The 27102-nt window shown below is 41.6% G+C and overlaps 1 protein-coding gene across 2 annotated transcripts in view; it reads right to left on the bottom strand.

Moving 5' to 3' along the window:
• LOC140202838 (sodium-coupled neutral amino acid symporter 1-like) overlaps window positions 1–27102 on the bottom strand; it is a 97770-nt gene that overhangs the window by 20640 nt on the left and 50028 nt on the right. For both annotated transcript variants that reach the window (XM_072268274.1, XM_072268276.1), the window contains 6 exons: window positions 25630–25703; window positions 18264–18356; window positions 17703–17781; window positions 7255–7337; window positions 2247–2305; window positions 1671–1778 (listed from right to left, as the gene is read on the bottom strand). In XM_072268274.1, the coding sequence (XP_072124375.1) occupies window positions 1671–1778; window positions 2247–2305; window positions 7255–7337; window positions 17703–17781; window positions 18264–18356; window positions 25630–25703 (496 nt within the window). The remainder of the gene's footprint in view (window positions 1–1670; window positions 1779–2246; window positions 2306–7254; window positions 7338–17702; window positions 17782–18263; window positions 18357–25629; window positions 25704–27102) is intronic.

The raw sequence follows: 27102 nt of genomic DNA, 5'->3' as shown, positions 1-27102 counted from the left end.
CATAAAAAGTGGGTTTATGGAGGATCGATCAGTTGCTCTTGCAGTGAGAAAAGGGATTGACCGGTGGGGAATTGTCCATGTGTCCACCCTTGCCTGGGCTAATAGCTCCACCACAGAAAACTGGTCTCCTTTGTTGAAGTCACAGTCTGTGACTTTTAAAGCATTTCGGGGGACAACGGGAAGATCGACGGGGTCAGCTCAACTGGGGACTCAAATCTCTCCCTCTATCACTACTCAACTCAATACCACGAACTGAACTGAACTTTACTCATCATCGTAAGACTGTATCTATTTACCCCTAGACTTGAAGAAGCTTGGTTTTTCATATATTACCACACTTACTGATTTACTTATTTATATATAATCATTGCTAACCTGTTTGATTTATCTACATTTATATTACTGTATTGCGTAGTTACTAATAAATATTATTAGTTAATAGCAATACTAGACTCCAAAGTGTTTTCCATCTCTGCTGGTTCTTTAACCCGTCACGGGGTACGTGACAGTGCAACTGGTCAAAAGCATGTGGTTTGTTTAACCAGATAAGGAAGAGAAAGTTATATCACAATTACTCTACTATTTTATGGATTGCTGAGATTTCTATTACAGATTCATTGATTAACATCTCACCGCATGAAAAATGGAACAAGATTAATTTCTTCTTTACTGATTATACTTGCAACAACAAATTAATTGAATGAATAATGGCAAAGTAGTTACCAGCAAGATGAAATGAGAATTTCAGTTCCCAATGCCATTTAGACCTGCTTTGTACAGGAATGCTAAATTGAAACTGAAAAGTCAAAAGCTCTGATGGGGGATAGAAGTATGGTCAGGTGGTCATAAAATAGGACATACTTTTTGCATATTGCAGGGCTGATAGAATAGTCTATTTTGGATGAAAATGTAAATAATCATTCACTGAATGAGTACTGTTTGAGGAACAGAGGGTTTTGCGGTGCAGGTCAACAAGACAATAAAATCAAGATTTCAAATGTTTGCTATTTAATCTCCAATGAAATGCTAAGTTTCAATATAACAGATTAAATGCTGAAGTATGAAGTTAAATCTAACAAAAGCATAATAGGTTTGCAGTTGAAGATCTAATGTTCTTTGTCCCTGGGTGCATCCAGCTGAAGGCAAAAAGGCATCAATTATTATTTATTAATTTTTCCCTGTTGCCATACCACTATATACGTAGAATTAAATTTTACAGTCACAATTATTAAATCAAAGCCTTCTGATGCAGATATGTAAAGTTACAGATTTGCTTCTGGTTATACATTCAATACAAAGGCAAATATGCACTGGTTATCTGAAGTTCCTTTTTTTCGACTTCAGTGGAAGCAAATTATCATACATACACCTATAGATTGCAACTGAGAGCAAATTTCTACCCCTTCATAATAGTAATATGTATGCTTTATAAAATGCATGAGTATTTTAGTAAGTAGTTATAGAACATTGGTAATGCATCAAATAAAAAAATTGAAAACGTTGGAAACACTCAGACTGTACACAGTGATACACAGATAATGCCACCTCCAGATCTCTGATGATTTTGCCAAGTGTTTTCAACATTTCCTGTTTTCACTTCAGATTTCTAACATCTGCCAATTTTTTTTTTAAAAATCATTTATTTAAAGAAACATGGACTGTTACTCTACCTTACTATTCCAGACAAAATACTTGGGTGAGCACATGTCAGTGCAAGAAGCGTTTGAAGAATTAGTTGATATCAAAGGACAGGGAAGTTGTGTCTTTTTATAGATGACCTGAAATCAAGACAAGTAAATCACTGCAATCTCCTTTTCTGTCCTCAGTCATTTACAAACATCATAACTCAAATATATTTAACAATGGATTTCTAGCATCTGCAGAACCTCGTGTTTATGGCTTTATATTTACTTTTCAATGACTATAGGACCATTAGACATAGGAACAGAATTAGGTCATTCAGCCCATCGAGTCTGATATGCCATTCCATCGTGGCTGATTTATAACCATTTGTAACCCCATTCTCCTGCCTTCTCCCCGTAACCTTTGATGTCCTTGCTAATCAAGAACTTATCAACCTCTTCTTTAAATATACCCAATGACTTCGCCTCCACAGCCATCTGTGGCATTTAATTCCAATTACTAGGCACATTTTTTACACTATACAATGATGCACATATTTATAGTAATGCTTACGGCAATACAATTGCTTTGATTGAAAGATACTGTACACGGAGAATACTTACTACAATTAAAAAGAAGATCATACAGACAAGTGAAAATCCACTGGTATATCCTAGGTATCCTGTAAAAGGGACGAGTAAACTATTACCTTGAATATCGATGCTCATCTCTTCAGTTCAGATGAAGCAGAACCTTTACATTCATCCTTTGCACCTCAATGAATCATACCATAACCCCAGCTAAGGACCCCATCATCCAGGCCATGTTTTCTTCTCATTACTACTGTCAGGAAGGAGGTACAGGGGCTTTCGGTCCCACACCACCAGGTTCAGGAACAGTTATTACTCCTCAACCATTAGGCTCCTGAACTGGTGTGGGCATTTTCAGTCTCAACATGGAACTGACTCCACAAACGATAGAGTCACTTTCAAGGAATCTACAACTCAATATTATTTATTTCCTTTTTAAATTACTTGCACAATTTGTCTTTTCTTGCACATCGGTTGCTTGTTGGTCTTTGGTTTTTATAGTTTTTTAATAAATTTTATTTTATTTATTTTTCTGTAAATACATGCAAGAAAATGAATCAGGGTACTATATGGTGATGATAAATTTATTTTGAACTTTGAAATCTAATGTGGTTTTTGAGATTATTAAAAATAATCCCTTCCCTGTAAACAAATACTAATTTATATGCACATTATATTGTGATAAGATTACTAAATATTTCCTTTGTATAAGATTAATTTGTGACCTCACAATCCATCTTATTATATCCTTGCACTTTATGGTTTACCTGAACTGCACTTTCTCTGTAGCTGTCTAACACTTTATTCTACATTCTCTTATTGTCTTACCTCATTCTACCTCAATGCACTATGTAATGATCTGATCTGTATGACCAGTATGCAAGATAAGCTTTTCACTCTATTTCCATAGATGTGACAATAATAAATCTATTCCAATTCCATTTCTTGTGTGTCTGTATGTCTCCTTCCAGACTCTAGCTCTACTTTGGTCCCTTGTCCTCTTTCAAGCTCCACCTGCCCATTATTTCCCTCCTTGCCCGCCTGTCCCATCCTTCTTGTCGTTTTATACTGGCCATCACTCCTCTACATTCAGTCTTGACCCAAAACATTGACTGCCCTTTCTGACCCGCTGTGTTCCCCATACAGCTTCTATTTCTAACTTATTTTCTCTCTCTGAAGGATTTTCAAACTGAAATGTGATCTGTTTCTCTTCAGCACACACAAAATGCTGGAGGAACTCAGCAGGCCAGACATCTATGGAAAAAAGTACAATCAATGTTTTGGGCCAAAACCCTTCGGCAGGGCTGAATTAAAAAAGTAGATTTAAAAGGTGGGGAGAGGAGAGGGAGAGAGAAACACCAGGTGATTGGTAATACCTGGAGAGGGAGGGATGAAGTAAAGAGCTGGGAAGTTGGTGAAAGAGACAGAAGACCATGGAAGAAAGAAAAGGGGGAAGGAGCACCCGAAGGAGGCAATGGGTGGGCAAGGAGGTAAGGTGAGAGAGGAGAGGTGGTGAAGCAGACTAACAGATTAAAAGGAACAAGAACCTATCAACCTCTCTCACCTCATTTCCTTGCCCGCCCATTGCCTCCCTCTGGTGCTCCTTCCCCCTTTTTCTTTCTTGAATGGCCTTCTGTCTCTTTCACTAATAAACTTCCCAGCTCTTTATTTCATACCATCAAACTCTCCTTATACATTAACCCTTTGAATCCCTTGTATCATCCTTGTGAACCTCCTCTGGACAGTGGGCTCAGATTGTGTCAGCAAAAAGGATGGAAAGTTCATCAACACAGCTCAGCTTCAGCTCCTAATTCCTCATGTAATCTCAGAGAAAGAAACAAACTCAGGAAAGTTATTCTTCATTAAGACATAATTTGTTATCATTTACAGCCTCTTGAGAACTGCATATTACACTGTTTAGCAATTCTATCTGACCTTGTAAGCCTATTTCGTCTGCACCTCATCTGAAAGGTCACCCCTAAAAAAAAAGCTGTCCTCAGCCATGTCCTTCTGACTCAGACAGTCAGACAAGAGTGGAACATGAACATATAGACACAGAAGAGCTACCAAGAACTAAGCTGGCGATTTATTTTAGAAAGGGGAGGAGAGGTATCAGAAAGATATCTTGGCACTGATTAACAGTGTGGCCTCACTGGAACAGTACGGTCATCATCGTCATTTGCCGTGTCCTTTGTATAAATGTATCTCCATACCACCAACAAACAGTACAATCACAATGATAAAAACAGCAAATAGAAAAAAAGACAATGTGGTCCAAAGAGAACTAATGTTCTGATATGAGAGAGGAGTTGGCCAAAGTCAGTTGGAAGGAGATACTGGCAGGGATGGCAGCAGAGCAGCAATGGTGTGAGTTTCTAGGAAAAATGAGGAAAGTACAGGATAGATGTACTCCAAAAAACAAAGCAATATTCAAATGGCAAAACAATACAATCATGGCTGACAAAGGAAGTCAAAGCTAATGTAAAAGTAAAAGAGAAGGCATTCAACAAAGCAAAAATTAGTGGGAAGATAAGGGATTGGGAAGCTTTTAAAAACCTACAGAAAGCAATTAAAAGAATCATTAGAAGGGAAAAGATGAAATATGAAAGCAAACAATATCACAGTGGATAGCAAAAGCTTTTTCAAGTATGTAAAAAATAAAAGAGGGATGGGAGGGGATATAGGACTGCTAGACTATGAGGCCAGAGAAATAATAACGGGGTACAAGGAGATAGCAGATGAACTAGATGAGTATTTTCATGAAGGAATAGCTGGCTTTGTTGCCAAGTTTGCAGATGATACGAAGATTGGTTGAGGGGCAGTTAGTGTTGAGGAACCAGGTAGACTTGGAGATCTTAGGAGAACAGGTAAGAGAGTGGCAAACGAAATACAATGTTGAAAAATGCACTGTGACGTGCATTTAAAATAGATGTACAGACTATTTTCTAAATGGGGAGAAAATCCAAAATATCTGAGATGCAAAGGGATTTGGTAGTCCTTGTGCTGAACACCCTAAAGGTTAACTTGGAGGTACAGTCGGTGGTGAGGAAGGCAAATGCCATGTTAGCATTCATTTCAAGAGGTCTATAATACAAGAGCAGGGATGTGTTGCTGAGGCTTTATAAGGCACTTGTGAAGCCTCACCTTGAGTACTGTGTACAGTTTTGGGCCCCTCATCTTAGAAAAGATGTGCTGGCATTGGAGAGGGTTCAGAAGAGGTTCCCAAGGATGATTCCAAAAATGAAAGGGTTATCATACGAGTGACTTTCTACTATCTCTGGGTCTGTACTAGCTGGAATTTAAAAGGATGAGGGGTTGTCATTGAAACCTTTCCAATGTTGAAAGGCCTAGACATGGTAGATGTGGAAAGGATATTTCCCATGGTGGGAGAGTCTAGGACAAGAGGGCACAGCTTTATGATAGAGGGGTGTCCATTTAAACAGAGATGTGGAGAAATTTCTTTAGCCAGAGGGTGGTGAGTTTCTGGAATTTATTACCACAGGCAGCTGTGGAAGCCAGGTCGTTAGGTGTATTTAAGGCAGAGATTGATAGGTTCTTGATTGGACATGGCATCAAAAGTTATGGGGAGCAGGCCGAGGAATGGGACTGAGGAGGGAAAAAAGATCAACCATAATCGGATGGCCGAGCAGACTCGATGAGCCAAAATGTCTTAATTTTGTTCCTATGGCTTATGGTCTTATGGATATTTGCCTTGGTTGGTGATACTACCCTGTTTGGTGATATTTGCCCTGGTTGCCTTGATATTGTTGCCCTGGTTAGTGATGCTTGCTGCGGTCTGTGATATTTGCTCTAGTTGGAAGCTTAACATCAAAGGATATGCTCTGCATTGAAAGGGAGGCTGGAAGGCATAGGCGGTTGTGTGGCTCTGTTGGTAAGAGATGGAATTACATCTTTAGAAAGAGGTGAGATAGGGTGAGATAATGTTGTGGGTGGAGCTACAAAACTGAAAGGGTGAAAAAAAACATTATGGGCATCATATATAGGACTCCAAATAGTAGCCAAGAGCAAAGGGAGCTGGAAAAGGCATGTAATAACGGTAATGTCACAATTGTAATGGGGGGACTTCAATATGCAAGGGGATGGGGAAAATCAGGTTGGTGTCAGATCGCAAGAGAGGGAATTTGTTGAATGCCTATGAGATGGGTCTTTAGAGCAGCTTGTGATTGAACTTACTCAGGGAAAGGCCATCTTAGATTGGGTGTTGAGTAATAACCCTGATCTTAACATAAAGGAGGCAGTGATCATAGTATGATTGAATTCATACTGCAATTTGAGAAGGAGAAGCATAACTCACATGTATCAGTATTGCAATGGGATAAAGAGAATTACAGAGGCATGAGAGAGGAGATTGCCCAGGTGGATTGGAGGAGGATACTCCTGGGGATGACAGCACAGCAGAAGTGGCTGAAGTCGACTGCAGCAGGACTTAAGACAAATTGAAAGAATGGACAAAGAAGTGGCAGACGGAATACAGTGTTGGGTGATGTATGATAAAGCATTTTGGTAAAAGGAACAATAGTGCAGAATATTATCAAATAGGGAGAAGGTTCAAACATCGGAGGTGTAGAGGGACCTGGTGATATTTGCCCTGTTTGGCAAAACTCCCTGGTTGGTGATATTTGCCCTGGTCGGGATATTACCGTTTGGTAATATTTGAGCAATACACACAAAATGCTGGAGGAACTCAGAAGGCCAGGCAGCATCTATGGAAAAGAATACAGTCGACGTTTTGGGCCCAGATTCTTGACTGTACTCTTTTCCAGAGGTGCTGTGTGGCCTGCTGATTTCCTGCAACATTTTGTGTATATTGCTTGTATTTCCAGGATCTGCAGATTTTCTCTTGTTGTTGATGTTTGCCCTAGTTGGTGATTCTTGCCCTGGTCATTCTGATATACTTGCCCTGGTCGCTGTGATATTGTTGCCCTGGTCCCAAATATTGAATATATACAATAAAGCATTTTTGATTACTGCCATCTCTGGCATCTTCAGACATATTGCTTAAATAACTTTAGATACCTACCTAAGTTCTTGAATAGACACAGAGGTAGGATGATGAATAATGTCACAAATATAACGAGGTTGTTGCCATTTAAGTACCACACTCTGAAAAGGAAAAAGAAATGGGCTTTATTACAGGTACTGAAGGAGATCAGCTATGACCATTTATTATTTAGAAAACATACTGTGATAGACTTGAGAATAGATGGTAGTTAGAAGACAATAGAGACTGCAAATCCTGGATTTTAAACAACTGGAAGAACTTGGTGAGTCAAGCCGCATCTGAAGAACCAAAGGGTTGATCGACGTTTCCAGTTGAAGTACAGATGGGGGAAAGGTTATGAGTCTAGATAGTGAGTAGTCTTTTTGCACTTTATCCACAATGGTCATCTGGTGCTTCCCTACACTGACCTGTCTATCATTGGCCTTCTCAACTGCCATGGCAAGATCAAATGCAAACTAGGAGAACAGCACCCATATTCCTCTTGGGTAGACTATATCCCAATGGTTTGAACTTTGATATTTCCAATTTCAAGTAACTCAATCCTCCACGTTTTTTCCCCACTCTTACCAATCTGCTCAGGATCTCTCTACCCATTCGTCATCTTCTCCCACATGATTCCAATACCCATCACTCATATATCCATCTGTAATGTTTCCTCTCCCTCCCTACACCTTTTTTATCCCTTCCCCCACCGGGTTCCATTTGCACGTCACCTCTCCCTTATCTGGCTGTACCCATCACCATCAGCCTTCATCTCCGTCCTTTCTAAGATGTTTAAACAACCTGAGTTCAACATCGACAGATCCTAGAATGCAGACTCAGGACATGAGTACAGTTCCCATTCAAGGAAATGGAAATGGTGCACTGGTTTACCATTACAACTGAAATGCCGAGGTCTTAGACCTCCTGCTCTCAACTATTCTGCTGGCAAATGTACAATCCCTGGAAAAAAAAACTGTAGAACTCAGAGCAATATTACTGTACCAGAGGGGCATCAGGGACTGCTGTGTGCTTTGCTTTACAAAAACATGGCTATCTCCCACCATTTCAGATGCAGTGCTGCAGCCTGATGACTTCACCACACTCTGCAAAAACAGGACCACTCTGCCTTTTAAAGGTAGAAGAGGTGAAGTATGCTTTATGATTAACTCATTGTGGTCCACAGATATGCCAGTTCTGTCTCAGTCCTGCTCACCTGATCTGGAAAACTGAGCAATCAAATGTTGTCTAGTTTATCTGCCAAAGGATTTTTATTCCATCATCCTGGTAGCGATGTACATTCAACCTCAGGCCAATGTCTGGCAGGCACTGGAAGAACTGAGCACCGGGAACAGCAGTCATGAAACAATGCCTTTCCTATCATTGCAGATTTCAACCAGGCCAGCTGGAAGAAGACTCTGAACAACTACTACGAACATATCACCTGTGGAAGCAGAGGCGCCAACACATGACCACTGTATTACCACCATCAAGAACACTTACTATGCCATCCTATGCCCACACATTGGAAAGTCTGATCACCTGAGAACCTATGGTCAAGGGAGGCGGAAGAGCACTTACAGGACTGCTTTGAGTCAGTGGACCTGGCAATATTCAAGGATTCATCTTTGAATCTGAATGAATAGCCACAGTTGTCACCAATTTCATCAAAACGTTGAGTGAACTCGGCCTTTTCTCCTTAGAGCAATGGAGGATGAGAGGTGACCTGATAGAGGTGTATAAGATGATGAGAGACATTGATCGTGTGGATAGTCAGAGGCTTTTTCCCAGGGCTGAAATGGCTGCCACAAGAGGGCACAGGTTTAAGGTGCTTGGAAGTAGGTACAGAGGAGATGTCAGGGGTAAGTTTTTTTACGCAGAGAGTGGTGAGTGCATGGAATGGGCTGCCGATGGTGGAGGTGGAAACGATAGGATCTTTTAAGAGACTCCTGGCTGGCTACATGGAGCTGAGAAAAATAGAGGGCTATGGGTAAAGCCTAGGTGGTTCCAAGGTAGGGACATATTTGGCACAGCTTTGTGGGCCAAAGGGCCTGTATTGAGCTGTAGGCTTTCTATGTTTCTATCCCATGTGGATGACTGTGTGCCTTTGTGAACATACTGGACATACCCAAACCAAAAGCCATGGATGAACCAGGAGATACACAGTCTTCTGTGGGCTAGATCAAATTCAAGACTGGTGATCCAGACCATACCAGAAATCCAAGTATGACCTACAGAAGGCTATGGTAAGACTGAAGAAACAATTCTGGTTGAGGATAGAAACAGAATCAGTTGCACGTTAACTCTGGCAGGGTTTGCAGACCATTACTTCCGACAAAGCGAAACCTAACATTATGAATGGCAATGATGCTTCACTCCCAGATGAGTTCAACGCCTTTTATACCCACTTTGAAAGGGAGAATAAAAGTACACCTGTGTGAATCCCTGTCATATCTAATAGCCCTGTGATGTCTGTTTTGGAGGCCAATGTCACAACATCTTTCAAGAGGGTGACCCTTGCAAGGTCTCAGGCCATGATGGTGAACCTGGTGTGGCTCTGAAAATCTGGGCCAACCTACTAGGGAGTGTTCAAGGACATTTTCAATCTCTCACTGCTGCAGTTAGAGGTTCCCATCTGTTTCAAAAAAGCAACATTTAGACCAGTGCCCAAGAAGAGCAGAGTAAGCTGCCTCAATGACTATCACCCAGTGGCACTCACATTTAGTGATGAAGTGCTTTGAGAAGTTGATATAGCTTGAACAACTCCAGCTTAACCACTGCAATTTGCCTATCGCCACAATAGGTCTACACTGGATGCAATCTCACTGGCTCTCCACTCGGCCTTGGATTACCTGGAGAATTGCAATACATCAGGCTGCTGTTTATTGACTACAGCTCAGCATTCAACCCAATCATACCCTCAGTTCTAATCAAAAACATGGGTGCCACAGTAGTGTAGTGGTCAGTGCAACACTGTTACAGCTCCAGGCATTCTGGAGATCGGAGTTCAAATCTGGCACCGTTCTGGAAGGAGTCTCTGTATATCCTCTCCATGGAATGTGTGGGTTTTCTCCAAGTCCAATGGTTTACTCCCACAGTCCAAAGGCTAATTGGTCATTGTAAATTGTCCCGTTATTAGGTTAAGGTTAATCAGGGTTGCTGGGGCAGCATGACTTTCAGATGGTGATGAGGAAGTGTATAGGAGCAAGGTAGATCAGCTAGTTGAATGTTGACATAATAACAAACTTGCACAGTATCAGTAAGATCAAATAATTGATTGTGGACTTCAGGAAGGAGAAATTGAGGTACCACACACTGGTTCTCATTGAGGGATCAGCAATGGAAAGGGTGAGCAGTTTCAAGTTCCTGGGAGTCCACACCTCTGTAATTGCAACAATATGTTGGGCCCAGGATAGACCTACAAAGAAGGTACGGCAGTGGTTATATTTCATTTGGAGTTGAGGAGAAATGGTACGTCCCCAAAGACTCTCACAAATTTCTACAGATGTACCATGGAGAACGTTCTAACTGATTGCATCACCGTCTGGAATGGGGGGGGGGGGCGCAACTGCACAGAATTGGAAGAAGCTGCAGAAAATTGCAAACTCAGCCTGATCAACCATGGGCACTAGCCTCCCCACCATCGAGAACATCTTCGAAAGGCCATGACTCAAAAAGGTGGTATCCATCATTAAGTATCCCCAGCATCCAGAACATGCCTTCTTCTCACTGCTCCCCGTCAAGGAGGAGGTGCAGGAGTCTGAAACACAACACACACCATCTTCACCATCAGCTTTCTGAATGGATAATGAACCTATGAACACTGGCTCACTATTTTCATCTTCTTTTTGCATTACTTATTTCAATTAATTTTTAAATCTATATTGCTTATTGTCATTTTTATTTAATATTATTATTTATGTATTGCAGTGCAATGTATTGCTGCTGCATGACAAGCAATTTCACAGCATATGCCAGTGATATTAAACCTGATTCTGATTCTTACTGCCACTCCCTCCCTATTTTGTTTTCTTATGTACATCCCAAGAACATACAGTTAGAGTTCCTCTAACTTCTTTATACTAGATCTCTTCCCTCTGTGTTGGTGCAGGGCTTGAGGGAGGAATCTTCCCTCAGTCCTGGTGTAGTGTTGATCCAAAATACTCATTTGCTCCTATCGCTGATATCAGAGCCACAGATCTTCCAGTCTATTTTTTGTTTCAGATCCCAATATCTGTAGTCTCCTGTGTCTCCTGGTAGTCAGTTCACTCTTAATGGATTTTCAAAGGATGTTCAATCTAATGATCAGATTTCAGAGTATGAATAAGGGGAAGCCAACTTCAATGTCAGAAGGGCAGGAATTAATTTAATGGAACTGTTGAAAGTAGAGTTGTTTTTTCCAAGCATCCTGAATCATGTGTGATTCAGGACGCATTGCGCAGGTGGAAGCATGTTGCAGTTGTTGAGTGGCAAGAAGTCACCATTGACTCATGGATAGTGTAGTTCTAAATTCCCACAGGGATTTCGTGGCAACATATGGAAGTAGATTGCCAGGCCCTTCTTGCCACTACTGCCTAAGTTGGGTCCAGGCAGGATTCAAACTTGGGACCATCCATCTCGAAGTCCAGTGCTGATGCCACTACACCACCGGCCAGCCCAGATAGAGGCATATTCAATCATAAAATTCAAAATTATTTTGATATTTATTTGTAAGGAAAGCAATTCCAAGTTGGATTAACAGGACAGTAATGAGCCAGTATAAATGCAATGCCTTTCTTCTGTATTATTTTAAAATCTTATGGTGATTGGTTAGGGAAATTTCTGCCACAAAATCCTTTACAGTAGAATCTATAAAATATTTTATAGGAGAATTTGGAGCATATACATGGGAAAAAATGAGCAAATGTGGAACTAATCACAGCTAAGAAAAAAATCTACAGATTCTGGAAATCCAAGCAACAGACACAAAGTGCTGCAGGAACTCAGCAGGCCAGGCAGCATCTTTGGGAAAGAGCACAGTAAATATTTCGGCCTGAGACTCTTCATCAGGACTGGAGAAAAAGATAAGGAGTCAGATTAAGAAAGTTTGGGAAGGGGAGGAGGAAACACAAGGTGGTAGGTGAAACCAGGAGTCGGGGTGGGGGGGGGGTGGAAGGGGGAAGTAAAGAGCTGGGAAGTTGATTGGTGAAAGGGATACAAAGCTGGAGAAGGGGGAAGCTTGAGAGGACAGAAGGCAGAAAAAAGACAGAAGGACAGAAGAAAGAAAAGAGAGGAGGATTACCAGAGGGAGGTGAACATAGAAATCATATAACCATATAACAATTACAGCATAGAAACAGGCAATCTCACCCCTCCTAGTCCGTGCCGAACTCTTACTCTCACCTAGTCCCACCGACCTGCACTCAGCCCATAACCCTCCATCCCTTTCCTGTCCATATATCTATCCAATTTAACTTTAAACGACAACATTGAACCTGCCTGAACCACTTCTGCTGGAAGCTCGTTCCACACAGCTACCACTCTCTGAGTAAAGAAGTTACCCCTCATGTTACACCTAAACTTTTGCCCTTTAACTCTCAACTCATTTCCTCTTGTTTGAATCTCCCCCATTCTCAATGGAAAAAGCCTATCCACGTCAACTCTATCAATCCCCCCCATAATTTTAAACACCTCTATCAAGTCCCCCCTCAACCTTCTACGCTCCAAAGAATAAAGACCTAACTTGTTCAACCTTTCTCTGTAACTTAGGAGATGAAACCCAGGCAACATTTTAGTAAATCTCCTCTGTACTCTCTCAATTTTATTGACATCTTTCCTATAATTTGGTGACCAGAACTGTACACAATACTCCAAATTTGGCCTTACCAATGCTTTATACAATTTCAACATTACATCTCAACTCCTATACTCAATGCTCTGATTAATAAAGGCCAGCATACCAAAAGCTTTCTTCACCACCCTATCCACATGAGATTCCACCTTCAGGGAACTATGCACCATTATTCCTAGATCCCTCTGTTCTACAGCATTCTTCAATGCCCTACCATTTACCATGTATGTCCTATTTTGATTAGTCCTACCAAAATGTAGCACCTCACATTTTTCAGCATTAAACTCCATCTGCCATCTTTCAGCCCACTCTTCTAACTGCCCTAAATCTCTCTGCAAGCTTTGAAAACCTACTTCATTATCCACAACTCCACCTATCTGAGTATCATCTGCATACTTACTAATCCAATTTACCACCCAATCAAATCTAGTCATAGTCATAGTCATAGTCATACTTTATTGATTCTGGGGGAAATTGGTTAAATCTACAGCACGTTACAGGCCCTTCGGCACACAATGTTGTGCCGACCATGTAGCCTGCACTAGAAACTGCCTAGAAATTCCCTAGTGCATAGTACTCTATTTTTCTAAGCTCCGTGTACCTACTGTATCTTAGAGGCTCTTAAAAGACCCTATTGTGTCTGCTTCCACTACCACTGCCAGCAGTGTATTCCATGCATCCACCACTCCGTGTGAAAACTTACCCCCAACATCCCCTCGGTACCTATTTCCAAGCACCTTAAAACTATGCCCCTTGCATCAGCCACTTCAGCCCTGGGGAAAAGCCTCTGACTACCCACACGATCAATGCCCCTCATCATCTTATACACCTCTATCAGGTCACCTCCCATCCTACTTCACTCCAAGGAGAAAAGGCCTATTCTCATAAGGCAGGCTCCCCAATCCAGGCACAATCCTTGTAAATCTCCTCTGCACTCTCTCTATAGTATCCACATCCTTCCTGTAGTGAGGTGACCAGAACTGAGCACAGTACTGCAAGTGGGGTCTGACCAAGGTCTTATAAAGCTGTAACATTACCTCACAGCTCTTGAACTTAATCCCACAGTTGATGAATGCCAACACACCATATGCCTTCGTAACAACACTGTCAACCTGCGTAACAGCTTTGAGTGTCCTAGCGACACAGACCCCAAGACTTCTCAGATCCTCCACACTGCCAAGAGTCTTACCATTTATATTATATTCTGTCTTCAAATTGGACCTAACAAAATTAACCACTTCACACTTATCTGGGTTGAACTCCACCTGACACTTCTCAGCCCATTTCTACATCCTATCGCTGTCCCGCTGTAACCTCTGACAACCTTCCAGACTATCCACACACCTCCAACCTTTGTGTCATCAACAAATTTACTAACCCACCCTTCGACTTCTTCATATAGGTCTTTTATAAATATCACAAAGAGGAGGGGTCCCAGAACAGATCCCTATGGAACACCATTGGTCACTGACTTCCATGCAGAAGACAAACCATCTACAACCACCCTTTGCCTTCTGTTGGCAAGCCAATTCTGGATCCACAAAGCAACATCTCCTTGGATCCCCTGTCTCCTTACTTTCTGAAGGAGCTTTGCATGGGGGAACCTCATCAAATACCTTACTGAAATCCATATATGCTATATCCACTGCTCTACCTTCATCATTGTGTTTTGTTACATACTCAAAGAATTCAGTCAGGCTCAGAAGGCATGATCTGCCCTTGACAGAGTCGTGCTGACTATCCCTAATCAGATTATGTCTCTCCAAATGCTCATAGATTCTGCCTCTCAGGATCTTCCCCAACAACTTGCCCACCACTGAAGTCAGACTCACTGGTCTATAATTTCCTGGGTTATCTCTATTCCCTTTCTTGAGCAAGGGAACAACATTTGCAACCCTCCAGTCCTCCAGTACTTCTCCTGTCCCTATTGATGACGCAAAAATCATCACAAAAGGCTCAGCAATCTCCTCCCTCGCTTCCCACAGTAGCCTGGGGTATACCTCATCCAGTCCCAGTGACTTATCTAATTTACTATTTTCCAAAAGCTCCAGCACATCCTCTTTCTTAATGTCTATATGCTTAAGCGTTTCAGTCCACTGTAGGTCATCCCTACAATTGCATGCATTACTAAATGACAATAAAAGAGGACTGCGTGTCCTCATAATCTAATCTAATTGCCAAGTTCTTTTTCCCTGGTGAATACTAAAACAAAGTATTCATTAAGTACCTCCGCTACCTCCTCTGACTCCATGCACGTTTCCACTATCGCACCTGATTGGTCCTATACTCACACGGCTCATCCTCTTGCTCTTCACATACTTGTAGAATGCCTTGGGGTTTTCCTTAATGCTGCTCGCCAAGGCCTTCTCATGGCCCCTTCTGGCTCTCCTAATTCCATCCTTAAGCTCCTTCCTAGCAACTTTGTAATTTTCTAGAGCTCTTACAGTACCTAATTCTTGAACCTTTCATAAGCCTTTCTTCTTAGCTAGATTTTCTGCACACTTTGTACACTTTGGTTCTTTAACTCTACCATCATTTCCCTGCCTCAAGGAACATACCTATGCAGAACTCCATGCAAGTATTCCCTGAGCATTTGCCACATTTCTGCTGGGCATTTCCCTAAGAACATCTGCTCCCAAGTTCCTGCCTAATAGCATCATATTTTCCCCTACCCCAATTAAATGTTGTCCCAAATTGTCTGCTCCTATCCCTCTAGCACTATGGTGAAGATGATAGAATTGTGGTCATTACCACCAAAATGCTCTCCCACCGAGAGATCTGATACCTGACCAGGTTCATTTCTCAATACCAGATCAAGTACAGCATCTCCTCTAGTTGGCTAATTTACATATTGCATCAGGAAACCTTCCTGTACACACCTAACACACTCCACCTGATTTAAATCCCTTGCACTAAGGAGATACCAATCAATATTAGGAAAGTTAAAATCTCCCATTACAACAACCCTATTATTATTACACCATTCCAGAATCTGCCTCCCTATCTGCTCCTCAATATCCCTGTTACTATGGGGGGGCGGGGTTATAAAAAAAACATCCAGTAGGGTCATTGCCCCTTTCCTGTTTCTGACTTCCACCCACACTGACTCAGTAGACCATCCCTCCAAGACTTCTGATGGGCAGGTAAGGAGATATGGTGAGAGGGGGCAAAATGGCTTGGGGAATGGTGAAGTGGGGGGGCATTACTGGCAGTTTGAAAAATCAGTGTTTATGCTATCAGATTGGAGGCTACCCAGGCGGAATAAGGTGTTGCTCCTCCAATCTGAGTGTGGCATCATTGCGACAATAGAAGAGGCCATGGACTGACATATTAAAATGGAAATGGGGAGTGGAAATAAAATGTGTGGCCACTGGGAGATCTCACTTTTTCTGGTGGATGGAGCGTAGGTGCTCGGCTAAGTAGTCTCCCAATCTACATTGGATCTCACCAATATACAGGAAGCCACACTGGGAGCACCAGACACAGTAAATAACCCCAGCAGACTCACAGGTGAAGTGTTGCCTTACCTGGAAGGGCTGTTTAGGGCCCTGAATGGTGGTGAGGGAGGAGGTGTGAGAGCAGGTGTGGCACTTGTTCCGCTTGCAAGGATAAGTGCCAGCAGGAAAATCAGTGGGGAGGATCGAATGGACAAGTGAGTCGCATAGGGAGCGATCCCTGTGGAAAGTAGAAAGTGGGGGGGAAAGATGTGCTTGGTGGTAAATGGCACAAGTTACAGAGAATTACGTGCTGGACACAGAGGCTGGTGGGGTGGTAGGCATGGAACTAAAGTGGTCAGTTCACATGGAGGAAAACCCTTGTGCTCTATCATGCTGAAGAATTGCATAGATAAATTTTCAAAGATAAATCTTGAAGTAGAAATGTTTGACGATGCTGTATCATTTTGCACAGAAGAAAATCTACTCTATTTCTTGAATATAAAATGTGAACAAAATTGGAACTTACAGTTATTAGGGTTTCATTTCATATTGCCAAATATCTATGTTAATTTATTTGTCAAATAAGTTACAAATGAAATCCCTGGAATGATTTGAACAACATGGCAACTTGGTGGTTAGCAAGTCGCTATTACGGCTTAGAGTGTTCTGGAGTTCAGAGGTCAACTCAAGCACCATCTGTCAGGAGCTTGTACTGCATAGGTTTCCTCTGGGTGCTCTAGTTCCCTTCCACAGTCCATAGACATACTGGTTGATTTGTCATTGTAAATTAACCTGCGATTAGGCTAGTGTTAAATGGGTGAGTTGCTGTGAGGCTCGTTGGACCTGAAGGGCATGTTCCAAGCTGTTTCTCTAAATACGTAAATAATAAATGTGTACAAAATGCTGGAGGAAGTCAGAAGGTCAGGCAGTACATCTGGAAAGTAGTAAGCAGTCAAAGTTTGAGGCTGAGACCCTTCTTTATGAGTCCTGATGAAGGGTCTCAGCCCAAAACATTGATTGTTTATTCATTTCCATAGGTTCTGCCTGACCTTCTGAGTTCCTCCAGTGTTTTGTGTGTGTTTCTCTGGATTTCCCACATCTGCATCTTTCTGTTAATAGTTTGAACAATCTAGATTCTAATTTGTCCCATAATATTAGTGATGAAGATTCTAGAATCTGTCAGTTATGGACAAAAATTTTTACAAAACAATTATACTTACTCATGACTTTCTCCGGCTATAAATGAATGGATGACATTTGGCAGTTGATTCTTGACAATTAACAGATAACTCAGGATAGCTAAAATAAAGAGAAGACCACTTTAACATTCATTCATTCATTACTGGAAATTAAAAGTGGCATTCACAGAAGTATTGTGTATCAGTCCACGAACCCATGAACATGATTTTGCTCTCTTTTTTACTATTTATTCATTGTTATTATACATTGTAACTTTTTATGTATTAAACTGTACCACTGCACAAAACAACAAATTTCACAACATACGTCAGTGATAATAACTCTGATTCAGATTCGGATTCATTCTGCTTGTTACAGACTTATCACAACCAATAGCACAAATGTTCAATGTTGTATCAAGGAAATTGTAAGTCAGTATTTAATTCCGTGACATTTGTCAGAAATGCACCTGCAAAATAGAGAGCAACATACACAAAGTGCTGGAGGAATGCTTTCCATAGCCTGGGCTCCAAACAAAACTAATCAATTGAAAACAAATTTTACACGTGAAACAATAATGTTCTTAATTCAGTACACATTACCTCCAAAGTTCTGCAAAGACGTTGATCCAAAAACTGCGTATTTCCCTGGCTTCCCAAATGCTAGCTGACCCAGTGTTTCATAAACCATTGAACCTAAATACAGAAAAAAGTTTTACAAATACATTCATCTTTCAATTTAAAACTTCAACATGTTCACATATTTTCTCTGCTTAAAATGCTGTGAAATTGTTGATTGATTTGCTGCACTTTTTCATTTACACATACATCTTCACTAATGGAATATTACCAATTTCATCATTATTCATGGAATGGAGTCTCTGTACAATTTTAGAAAACAAATAGATACCCTCAATTGCCTGGAAAAATATAACACGTCATTAAATCAGCTCAATTTTAACACTTGGTTGTCTGTTTACTTGCTAAGTGGTGTTGTGTAGTTCATGTCCATGTTCCTGGCTTTCAATTCAATGGTTTGATCTTAAACTTTCTTCACCTTCATTCAGTGGTAACTTTATTAGGTACCTCCTGTACTGTATGTTCATGGTCTTCAGCTGCTATAGCCCATCCACTTCAAGATTCGATGAGTTGTACATTCAGAGATGTTCTTCTGCACACCACTCTTGTAACGTGTGGTTATCTGAGTTACTGTCACCTTCATGCCAGCTTGAATCAGCCCGTTCATTCTCCTCTGACTCTCTCATATATAAGGCACTTTTGCCCACAGAACTGCTGCTTGCTTGATGTATTTTGTTTTTTTGCACCATTCTCTGTAAACTCTAGAGACTGTTGTATCTGAAAATCCCAGGAGATCAGCAGTTTCTGAGATACTCAAACCACCCTGTCTGGCACCAACAATCATTCCACAGTCAAAGTCACTTAGATCACACTTTTTCCCATTCTGATGTTTGCTCTGAACAACAACTGAACTACTTGACCATGTCTGCATGGTTTTATACATTGAGTTGCTGCCACATGATTGGCTGATTTGATACTTGCATTAATGAGCAGGTGTACAGGTGTACCTAATGAAGTGGTCACTGAATTAAAATCTGAAAGGGTTGAAAGGGTATTTTTCCTGGGTTATTAATCTGGATTCAGCTTTTCCAAGCAAGTTGCAGGCAAAGTATAAAGAAAAACTAAAGGTTTGAAAAAATGTAATTAATAGGTTTTAAATTAAATAAAGCTGGTCCTGTTCACAGCCATATTTCATTATTTGTTCAAAAGTAGTGGATTTTTCAAAAATTCATCCTCGATTGGTCCTTGAACTACTTAATAAAATAATCAAGCATCTGAAGTTACATATAGAATGATTTGGCAAGTGAATGCATGGCTGAGGAACTAGTGCAGCAGTAAGGCTTCAGATATCTGCATCACTGGGATCTCTTCTGGGGAAGGTACAGTATGACCTGTAGAAAAGGGACAGGTTACTCCTGAACCCAATATCCTTCTGGGCAGCTTTTCTAGAACTGTTTGGGAGGGTTTAAATTAATTTACTGGGGGATGGGGAGCTGAGTGATAGGGCTGAGGATGGGCTAGTTGGTTTACAAGCAGAAGCAGTATGTAGTGAGACTGTCAGGAATGACAGGGCAAAAATTCAGTCAGTGGAATGAGTTGTGGTCATTTAGGGGACCAAACTGAAAATGATGATTAATGCAGGACTGAAGGTGTTATGCACACAACATACAAAATAAGGTAGATGAGATTGGCAGTATGACATTCTGGGCATCACTGAGTTAAGGCTGAAAGAAGATTATAGATGGGAGCTTAACATCCAAGGATACACATTGTATCAAAAGGACAGGCAGGTAGGCAGAGGGGGTGGTGTGGCTCTGTTGGTTAAAAAAAAAATCAAATCTTTACAAAGAGGTGACCGAGCACCACAAGATATAAAATCTTGTGAGTAGAGTTAAGGAGCTACAATGGTATAAAGACCCTGATGGGAGTCACATGCAGGCCTTGAAACAGTAGCAATGATGTGACTACAAATTACAACAGGAGATAGAAAATGCATGTCAAAGGGCAATGTTACAATATTCATGGAGATTTCAATATGCAAGTAGATTGGGAAAATCAGGCTGGTGCTGAATTCCAAGAGAGGGAATTTGTAGAATGCCTATGAGAGGGATTTTTATAGCAGCTTGTGGTTCAACCCACTAGGAAAGGCAATTCTGGATTGCATGTTATGTAATGCCCCAGATTTGATTAGGGAGCTCAAGGTAAAGGAACCCTTAGGTATCAGTGAACATAATATAATAGAATTCACCCTGCAGTTTGAGGAGGAGAACCTAAAATCTGATGTATCAGTATTACAGTGCAGTAAAGGGATTTACAGAGGCATGAGAGGAGCTGGCCAAAGCTGATTAGAAGGGGACGCTAGCAGGAATGACAGCACCACAGAAATGGCTGGAGTTTCTGGGGACAATTCGGAAGAAACAGAATAGATACATCCCAAAGAAGGCAGGATGACACAACCATGGCTGACAAAGGAAGTCAAAGTCAACATAAATGCAAAAATTAGCGAGAAGTTCGAGGATTGGTAAGATTTTAAAAACCAACGGAAAGCAACTTTTAAAAAGCCATGAGGAGAAAAAGATGAAATATGAAGGTAAGCTAGCCGATAATATTAAAGAGGATATCTAAAGTTTTTTCAGATTTATAAAGAGTAAGAGAGGTGAGAGTAGATACCAGACTGCTGGAAAATGACACTGAAGAGGTAGTAATGGAGACAAGGAAATGGATGAACTGAATAAGTATTTTGCATCAGTCTTCACTGTGGAAGACACAGGCAGCATAATGGATATTCGAGAGTGTCAGGGGAGAAGTGAGTGCGGTTCCTATTACTAGGGAGAAGGTGCCTTGGAAGCTGAAAGGTTTGAAGGTAGGTAAGTCACCTGAACCAGATGGACTACATCCCAGGGTTCGAAAAGAAGTAATTGAGGAGATCGTGGAGACATTAGTAATGATCTTTCAACAATCACTAGATTCTAGTATGGTTCTGGAGGACTGGAAAATTGCAAATGTCACTCCACTCTTCAATAAAGGAGAGAGGCAGAGAATGGAAATTATAGGCCAGTTAACCTGACCTCAGTGGTTGGGAAGATGGAGGAGCCAATTGTTAAGAGTGGGGTTTTGAAGTGCTTGGAGGCACATGATAAAATGGGCCAAAGGCAGCATGGTTTCCTAAAGCGAGAATCTTGCCTGACAAATTTGATGGAATTCTTTGAGGAAATAACAAACAGGATAGACAAAGGAGAATCAGTGAATATTGTTTACTTGAATTTTCAAAAAAACCTTTGACAAAATTCCATACGAGGACAAAATAGGAGACTGTGGTATTACAGGAAAGCTACTAGCATGTATAGAGCATTGGCTGATTGGCAGAGGGCAAAGAGTGGGAATAAAGGGAGTCTTTTCTGATTGGCTGCCGGTGACTAGCGGTGTTGCGCAAGAGTTAGTATTGGGGCTGCTTCTTTTTACATCGTATGTCAATTACTTGGATAACCGAATGGATGACTTTGTGGCCAAGTTTGCAAATGATACGAGATAGGTGTAGGGACAAATACTCTTCAGGAAGCAGAGATGCTGCAGAAGGACTTAGACATATTAGGAGAATGGGCAAAGAAATGGCAGATGGAATACAGTATAGGTGAGTATATGGACATGCACCCTGCTAGAAGGAATAAAAGCATGGACTATTTTCTAAACAGAGAAAAAATTCAAAAACCTGAGGTGCAAAGGGACTTGGGAGCCCACATGCAGGATTCCCTGAAGGTTAACTTGCAGGTTGAGTCGGTGGTGAGGAAGGCAAATGCAATGTTAGCATTCATTTTGAGAGGACTAGAATATAAAAACAAGGATGTACTGCTGATGTAATGCTGAATTCATTGCCACAGACAACTGTGAAGGCCACATCACTGAGTGTATTTAACACAGAGATTGGTAGATTCTTGGTTAGTTAGGGCTTGGAAGGTTACAGGATGAAGGCAGGAGATGGGGGCGGTGAGAGGAAATTGGATCAATCATGATGATATGGTGGAGCAGACTCGATGGGCCAAAGGCCCAAATCTGCTCCATTGTCTTATGGACTTCATGGTTATTGATATTCACTAACTTAATACCTTGCCCACCTATCACCTCCCAGCTTCTCACATCATCCCCCTCCTCTATCCACTTTGCGTCACCGATCACCTTCCAGCTTGTACTCCTTGCTCTCACCCACCTCCTTATTTTTTTCCTTTCCTTTCCAGTCCTAATGAGGTGTCTTGATCCAAAACATCAAATATTTATTCCTTTTCATAGACGCTGCCTCACCTGCTGAGTTCCTCCAGCATTTTGCGTGTGTTGCTCTCGATTTCCAGCATCTACAGAATCTCTTGTGCTTATGTTAAATCAAATACCCCAGCTATTGTGATGACATTTTCATCTGCCATGTTAAAACAAAGGCTGTAATAAATCTAGTCAAGAAGAAAAGAAAAGCTTACAAAAGGTTCAGAGAGCTAGGTAATGTTATAGATCTAGGAGCTTAAGAAGGAAATTAAGAGAGGCCTTGGTGGGCAGGATTAAAGAAAACTCCAAGGCATTCTACAAGTACGTCAAGAACAAGAGGATAAGACGTGAAAGAATAGGACCTATCAAGGGTGACAGTGGGAAAATGTGTATGGAACCGGAGGAAAAAGCAGAGGTACTTAGTGAACACTTTACATCAGTATTCACTATGGAAAAGGATCTTGGTGATTGTGGTGATGACTTTCAGCAGACTGAAAAGCTTTGGCATGTAGATATTAAGAAAGGGGATGTGCTGGAGCTTTTGGAAAGCATCGAGTTGAATAAGTCGCCAGGACCGCATGAGATGTACCCCAGGCTACTGAGGGAGGGGATTGCTGAGCCTCTGGGGATGATCTTTGCTCATCAATGGGGATGGGAGAGGTTCCGGAGGATTGGAGGGTTGCGGATGTTGTTCCTCTATTCAAGAAAGGGAGTAGAGATAACCAGGAAATTATAGACCAGTGAGTCTTACTTTAGTGGTTGGTAAGTTAATTGAGAAGATCCTGAGAGGCAGGATTTATGAACATTTGGAGAGGTATAATATGATTAAGAATAGTCAGCATGGCTTTGTCAAGGGCAAGTTGTGCCTTACGAGCCTGATTGAATTGTTTGAGGATGTGACTAAACGCATTGATGAAGGAAGAGCAGTAGATGTAGTGTATATGGATTTCAGCAAGGCATTTGATAAGGTACCCCATGCAAGGCTTATTGAGAAAGTAAGGAGGCATGGGATCCAAGAGGACATTGCTTTGTGGATCCAGAACTGGCTTGCCACAGAAGGAAAAGAGTGGTTGTAGACAGGTCATATTCTGCATGGAGGTCAGTGACCAGTGGGGTGCCTCGGGGATCTGTTTTGGGACCCTTACTCTTCGTGATTTTTATAAGTGACCTGGATGAGGAAGTGGAGGGATAGATTAGTAAGTTTGCTGATGACACAAAGGTTGGAGGTGTTGTGGATAGTGTGGAGGGCTGTCAGAGATTACAGCGGGACATTGATAGGATGCAAAACAGGGCTGAGAAGTGGCAGATGGAGTTCAACCCAGATAAGTGTTAAAGTGGTTCATTTTGGTAGGTCAAATATGATGGCAGAATATAGTATTTATGGTAAGACTCTTGGCAGTGTGGAGGATCAGAGGGATCTTGGTGTCTGAATCAATAGGACGCTCAAAGCAGCTGCGCAGGTTGACTCTGTGGTTAAGAAGGCATATGGTGTATTGGCCTTCATCAATTGTTGAATTGAATTTTGGAGCCGAGAGGTAATGTTGGAACTATATAGGACCCTGGTCAGACCCCACTTGGAGTACTATGCTCAGTTCTGGTCAAGGGAGGAGGAGAAGATGGCGGTGCGACATAGTGCGCGCGGCCACTCCAGTGGTGATGTCTGTTATTTGTCAAGTAGGTACTGTGCACAATTCTGATTTGATGGAGGCAGACGTGAGAGTATGGAGGAACATCTGGAGAAACTTCTGAAATGCCCACTTCGCTGCCGCTGCTACTGTGTGGTCCGGAATCTCCGGAGGGGAAGGCCCCGAATCCTCAGCTTTGCTTGTTTCGGCGGCTGGGACGAGGTCAAAGGAGCTCGGCAGAGGATGGCACTCGGGAGGCTGTATCGGAGGGGCTGGTCAGAGGCTCGAAGTTTTTGGACGGATGGACTCAAGTGTCTGCTGTGGTCAGCTGCTTCCAATGCATCTGCAGTTGTCAGTGCCTAGAGGCTTATGGCAGGGAGTTTCTCCCTTTGCCGCCTGCTACTGGGGACTCGGGAGTCGATGGGGTCTTTGAGACTTTTTTTTAACCATGCCCATGATCTATTCTTTATCAAATTATGGTATTGCTTTGCACTGCTGTAACTATATGTTATAATTATGTGGTTCTGTCAGTGCTAGTCTTTGGTTTGTCCTGTTTTCTGTGATATCACTCTGGAGGAACATTGTATCATTTCTTAATGCATGCATGCAGTCCTAAATGGTGATAAATGAGGACTGAGTGTTCTCATAATCTAATCTCACTCTAGGAAGGATGTGGAAGCCATAGAAAGGGTGCAGAGGAGATTTACAAGGATGTTGCCTGGATTGGGGAGCATGCCTTATGAGAATAGGTTGAGTGAACTCGGCCTTTTTTCCTTGGAGTGACGGAGAATGAGAGGTGACCTGATAGAGGTGTGTAAGATGATGAGAAGCATTGATCGTGTGGATCATTAGAGGCTTTTTCCCAGGGCTGAAATGGTTGCCACACGAGGACACAGGTTTAAGCTGCTGGGGAGTAGGTACAGAGGGGATGTCAGGGGTAGGTTTTTTACTCAGAGTGGTGAGTGTGTGGAATAGGCTGCCAGCAAAGGTGGTGGAGGTGGATACGATAGGGTCTTTTAAGAGACTTTTAGATAGGTACATGGAGCTTAGAAAAATAGAGGGCTATAGGTAAGCCTAGTAATTTCTAAGGTAGGACATGTTCAACATAACTTTGTGGGCCTTAGGGCCTGTATTGTGCTGTAGGTTTTCTATGTTTCTAAGCAAATTATTTCTCAATTTTCTGTTTTGTTTTGCGTTTTTTCTTTACTTCACAGGTAAATTTAACTGCTTGATTTTGTTAAAATTGTGTAGTTATTTCTGTACATTCATCTCTTCTGTGGAAAAACCATGTCCAGATAATATAGGAAGACCACTACAGATATAGTTGAAGATAGAATGCACATATAATGTGTCTTCTAACAACATGTGAATATGACTACCAAAACCAACTTTCTAGTTTCAAATGCAGAAATAACATTAGTTTGTTGTTTATTTCCCCAGGTGTGGAGCATTAAAATGACTGGACAACTTGACAAAGAATTCAGGTGCTTTGGAAAGAGAGCGTGCTAACTTACCTGCTTCATCTGAAACTTGGAGCAAAAGGTGAATTGAATATAGTGACATCAGAGCAATGACAATTAATAGGACTCTGAAAAAAATCAAAATGAACTGTAATTCTGTTGAAAAAAGCAACATTGTTTTACTTATTGTCATAAAGCAGTAGAAAGTTACATTAGAAATAAAACATTGATAAAATTTCCTACCAGATTCCTTCTTCTTCAGCCTATTTACCCTTTCCACCTATTGCCTCTTATCTTCTTACATCACCTCTCCCCAAACCTCCTACCTTCTTCCTTACCTGGCTTCAACTATCACCTCTCAGTTTCTCACTCCATTCCCCCCTCCCACTCCCACCTTGTTTCACCCATCACTCTCAGCGTCTCACTTCATTCCCCCCTCCCAGTCCCACCTTGCTCTTCCTCAACTGGTTTCACCCATCACCTCTCAGCTTCTCACTTCATCCTCCTTCTCCCCACCCACCTTCCTCCTCACCTGGTTCCACCCATCACCTCTCAACTTCTCACTTCATCCTCTCTCCCCACCCACCCACCTTCCTCCTCACCTGGTTCGACCCATCACTTCTCAACTTCTCACTTCATTCTCTCTCTCCCCATCCACCCACCTTCCTCCTCACCTGGTTCGACCCATCACTTCTCAACTTCTCACTTCATTCTCTCTCTCCCCACCCATCCACCTACCCTCTCACCTGATTTCAGCTACCACTTCTCAGCTTGTCCTCCTTCTCCCCCCACCCCTGCCACCTTCTCATTTTGGCTTCCTCTCCCTTCCTTTCCTGCCCTGATGACAAGTCCGAGCCCAAAACATTGACTGTTTATTTCCCTGACCTGCTGAGTTCCACCAGCATTTTGTGCAAGTTGCTCTGGATTTCCAGCACCTGCAGAATCTCTTGTGTTAATGATAATATATGACGTTTTAGTTATAATAATATAATTTTCAGATAAGATCTTACCATTAAATTGCCATTTTTTCAAAATATATCTTTATTAAGAATTTCAGATGATATAATAGAGAGCACTCAGTCAATGTTTTCATCACAAGTCATATCCAACTTGCTCAATGTTAGCATGACAAGTTACAATGCATTCACAACCCTTCAGTTTGAGGCTTTAACACAGATTCTGATTATTTTCTGAAGATGGCACATGGAGATTCTGCAAACCTGATCCATTTAGAGCCCTAGATAAATTAGGAAACGTATTAGATGTCTGTTGGAGTGCAGTTGTGTGATAGGTGCCTCACCTAAGCCAAGTACAGCAATGCCAAGAGCACCTTACAGTTGATGATTAGGTTCTCTCCTGTGATGAAGAGAGAATACTGATATCCTCCTGGGGTAATGAGGCACATGACCTGATTATATTCTGTCCTACAAATTGCTGGCAGTCATCATACCAATTTCAAAGCAACATTATGTTCTGTAAATATGGAAATAACAGGTTGAATCTAAATCCTCACCATATAAGTTGTAA

This window comes from Mobula birostris, chromosome 9, assembly GCF_030028105.1.
Source record: "Mobula birostris isolate sMobBir1 chromosome 9, sMobBir1.hap1, whole genome shotgun sequence".
NCBI classification, from domain to species: domain Eukaryota; kingdom Metazoa; phylum Chordata; class Chondrichthyes; order Myliobatiformes; family Myliobatidae; genus Mobula; species Mobula birostris.
This window is presented reverse-complemented; position numbering and strand designations above follow the sequence as displayed.